Here is a 4,119-nt window from a genome sequence, read left to right as displayed (position 1 = left end):
TATTGTCCAAACAACCCCAGGCTAAGGTCATTTTGTCTGTGATGCTTTTTTTCAGCTGCAGCTGCCCTAGCTCTGAGGGTCACTGAAGGTTGCACTGCTCAGCACAGCTGGACTGGATCTCTGAGCTCCCACACTCAGTGCACTGTGGAGACTCCAAAACCCACTGCAGGAGCAGCTGAGGGATCCCTCATCTGTATGTATCCAGGTCACCAGGACCACTGCAAAGTGTTCCCTACCTGTCTCCTCGGAGCCAGAGCTGAATTGTCAAACAGAGACATTGTTAGCAGAACTCAGGGGCCACAGTGCCTATCTGTGCCAGGCTCAGTTAACAGCTGAAAAACAATATTTGGAGGTCTGCTAGAGAAAAAAATAAAAAAGAGGCATCTTGGACAGGCTCTCCCTTCCTCTCCCCTTTCTCTCGGTCTGTTGCCTCACAAAGAAGTGACCTTTTAAAATCTCTTATCTAGAAGCTTCAGTTTTAAAGAGCTGCTGACGCCTCTTGGAAAACACTGAAAAGCTCCTGTGAAGCAGCAGAGCTGCTCCCTGTGTCCCACTCCCTTCCTGCCCTCCTCCCCTCGAGGCTGGATGCATTTACAGGAGAAAAGGCTGTTCCTCTGCAGCTTCCCTGATTTACAGCCCTAAGCTCCAGAGAATCAGAGAATCACAGAATCAACCAGGTTGGAAGAGACCTCAAAGATAATCAAGTCCAACCCTACTGTGGTCACTAGCCCATGGCACTAAGTGCCACATCCAGTCTCAGCTTGAAAACCTCCAGGGATGGTGAATCCACCACCTCCCTGGGCAGCACATTCCAATGCCTGAGCACTCTCTCTGGAAAAAATCTCTTCCTAATATCCAACCTATCCCTCCCCTTGCAGAGCTTGAGTCTGTTCCCTCTTGTCCTGCTAGTAGCCTGGGAGCAGAGACCATCCTGACCCTATAACATGCTGTGACACTGTCTGGGCTTAGGCTCTTTACAAGGGGCAGTGACTGAGGCAGAAGGAGCAAACCAAGAGATCAGGTCTGGCCATGCCCACTGAGCTGTCCCTGGCACTGTAGGCAGCAGGACCTTCAGACACTGCCTGGGGATGACCTGCAGGTGCAGTGTGCTGCCTGGTCAGACCCTGGGCAGGTTCTGTGCCACTGGGGCTGGCTCAGCTCATCCTAAGCCTGTGCCAAGCACAGAGGTGTCAAGCTGCTTCGTGCTCAGGGGGCACAGCCAGTGTGACAACACAACCCCTGGAAAAGAGGGAAGGGGAACCAGGTCACCACACACTGATTGATGTCTTCAGGTCTACAACCTGAACTGAGCCTCAGCTCAGCACACTGAGGAAACACAGTGTGTGTCCATCCCTTTGTTTCCTATGGCAATGCACTGGGGTAACCAGGGCACATTAACCCCTCCTGTCCTTTTCCTCCTCTCTCTGACTGCAGAGCCAGGTGCAGAGCTGTGGAGGAGCATGGAGCAGCCCAAGGCGGCGCGCGGCGCGCGTGGCTGGAAGGTGGCGGCGGCGGCGACGGCGCTGGCAGTGAGTGTGACCACGCTGTGCCTCAGCATCCTGCTGGGTGAGTGTGGCTGGGCTCCAGGTTTGGGGGAGAGGGGTTGGAAAGCTGTCCAGAGGGAAAGCTGCTGTGCTGTGCACTGCTCCTGCCCAACATCCCTCCGAGCCTTCTGCTGAGGACAAAATGTCAACTCTCTGCACGTGCACACACAGACTGTTGGGGCTGCGGTCAACTCGTGTTCTCAACTTGACTGCAGAGCACTTTGTCTCTTGACACATGTGCTGCTTGAGCAGCCAGACCTTTCTCCTCTGCATGGCCTTGCCTGACCAGAGAGGGTAGACCAGATTACCCACTGTGGCCCCTTTCGACCTGTGATTCCTTCCACAGAAGGATCCGTGGATCTGGTCTACCTCAGCTTTGGTAAAGCCTTTGACACCATTAGTATTCTACACCAGTTTCCTGGAGAAACTGCTCATGGCTTGGAGAGCTGCAGTCTTCCCTGGGCAAAAACTGGCTGGCTGAGCCCAGAGGGTGGTGGGGAATGGGGTTACATCCAGCTGGGGCTGGTCACAAGTGATGATCCCCAGGCCACTCTGGAGCCAGTCCTGTTTAATATCTTCCTCAATGACTGGACAAGGGGCTGGGGGACATCCTCACTCAGCTCACACACCAAGCTGGGTGGGAATGTTGATCTGCTGGAGGGCAGGAAGCTCTGCAGAGGGATCTGGACAGGCTGCATTGATGGGCCAAGGCCAATGGTGTGAGGGTCAACAAGGCAAAGTGTTGGGTCCTATCTTTGGGTCTCCAGAGTACCATGGAATGCTCCAGGTTTGGGGTAGAGTGGCTAGAAAGCTGTCCAGAGGGAAAGGAGCTGAATTGGTGTGTTACATGTGGCACATCTGCCATCTGCCCTGCCTAGATGTGGCAGGGCACAGGGAACAGTTGGACTCAATGATCTCAGAGGTCTTTTCCAACCTGAACAATTCTGTGAGTCTATCCTCTAACCTCTCCCTGTGACCTCCAGATTTCCTGTCACTGCACCTCTCTGTCCCTGCCATCTCCTGTCACAACCTCTTGCAGTCACTGACCATTGCCTGTCCCACTTCAGAGCATGACTACTGTCTCCTTGCCTCTCCCACCTTCCTCCTGCTGCTTCTGGTGCCCCATGGCCATATGCCACCTCAGCCAGCACCACGGTGAGGACCCCAACGTGTCACCACTGACAGATCCCTCCAGCTCTGCTCCAGCCTCCCTCTCTGAGCTGCTGCAGTGCCAGCACAGCTTTCCCAGCCTCTCCTGCCAGGATAGTGCCAATCTTGGAATGCCAGGCTGTACCCTCAGTGTACCCTGCTCATGAAATTCTGCCTCAACCTTGCCAAAAATCCACTTTTTTCAAGTTCCAACCAGTTCAGTGCAAAATGCTCCTACTGCAGGTGTCCCAGTGTGGCCATGGGGCACCCCTGAGGCCGTCGGGGTGCTCAGGGACAGCCAAGCTGCTGAGATCAGGGGGGTTTGAGGGACATGAGGAGGTCCTTGTTGCCAAGGCCTGAGGGAGCTGCCCCTGACAGCCACTGCCCTCCCTGCAGCCTGCCAGCCCACAGGAGAGACCAGCTTTGAGCACACCGTGGAGCTGCAAGGAATCACGTTCAACAGCAGCTTACAGACTGAGAACTCAGACTACTACAGGGTGCTGACACCTGCTCTTGAGAGGCTGGTGAGTGGACCTGGGCTTTGCAGGAGAACACCTGGGAAAGGCTGTGGTGGCTCCCCAGGGCCCAGCCTGACTGGTGTCATTCAGATGCCAAGGGCAGCAGGAAAACTGGGGCTTGCTAAGCATCAGCAGAGCAGACTGTGGGGTTGAGCTGCACACAGAGGCTCTCCCAGGGCCCTGAGAGGCATCTGTGGGGTGGGAAATGTGTGCTCAGGCCTGTTCCTTGCCAAAGAGGTAGGAAGGCATAAAGAAGGGATGTACTGCCTCGTGCCCTGTGACAGGGTGGGAAAAGGGTCACCCATGAGCTGGACACGGTGATTCTGCTGCCTGCAGAGACAGAAGAAGGTGCTTCAGCAGCTCCAGCTCCCTGCAAAATCCAAGGCATCATCTAGTCCCACCTCCCTGGGGTCTTTGTGATGGATGTGACCAATGCTCTTTGCTTTGCAGTTCCTGTCCAGTCTCCAGGACTCCCAGCTGGACTGGAGCTGCACTGGCTGCACCATCCTGGGCTACAGGTGAGTGCAGGCAGTTCTCTGCAGGCTCTGCAGCTCTTGATCAGTGTGCTCTGACAAGCCTCACCAAGAAGGTGAGCTCACACCTGTGCTCTTGTTCAAAACCAGCACAAAGAGAAGCTGGGACTGAACATTGTTTCATTTGGAAATGGAACAGCACAAAGAGAAGCTGGGACTGAACAGTGTTTCATTTGGAAATGCAGTCAGAAAGGCAGAGGAAAACTACTTTGTTCAACCAAAGCTTTTGGCCAAAGAACAATAATGCAAATGCCCATTTCAACCCAGAGAACATCTCCAGAGGAATCTGTGCCTTCAACAGTTAGGAATTAGCTTTGTCTCCCTTGAGTTCCCTGCAGGCAGCTAGCACAGGAGCCTGTCCCTTGCAGGGAGCAT

The 4,119-nt window shown here is 54.4% G+C and overlaps 1 protein-coding gene across 1 annotated transcript in view; it reads left to right on the top strand.

Annotated features, from left to right (window-relative positions):
• Positions 1–1,434: 1,434 nt before the first annotated feature.
• The window catches only part of LOC103800968 (transmembrane protease serine 9-like), a gene marked incomplete at its 5' end in the record, with an annotated part of 13,283 nt that continues 10,598 nt past the window's right edge, over positions 1,435–4,119 (top strand). Inside the window, 4 exon segments of the mRNA XM_009073363.1 lie at positions 1,435–1,566; positions 1,891–1,923; positions 3,090–3,217; positions 3,662–3,727. Of these exon segments, the coding sequence (XP_009071611.1) occupies positions 1,435–1,566; positions 1,891–1,923; positions 3,090–3,217; positions 3,662–3,727 (359 nt within the window).

This window comes from Acanthisitta chloris, unplaced genomic scaffold, assembly GCF_000695815.1.
Source record: "Acanthisitta chloris isolate BGI_N310 unplaced genomic scaffold, ASM69581v1 scaffold1384, whole genome shotgun sequence".
Lineage (NCBI taxonomy): Eukaryota > Metazoa > Chordata > Aves > Passeriformes > Acanthisittidae > Acanthisitta > Acanthisitta chloris.
Note: the sequence above shows the minus strand (reverse complement) of the source record. Positions and strands in the feature narration are given on the sequence as shown.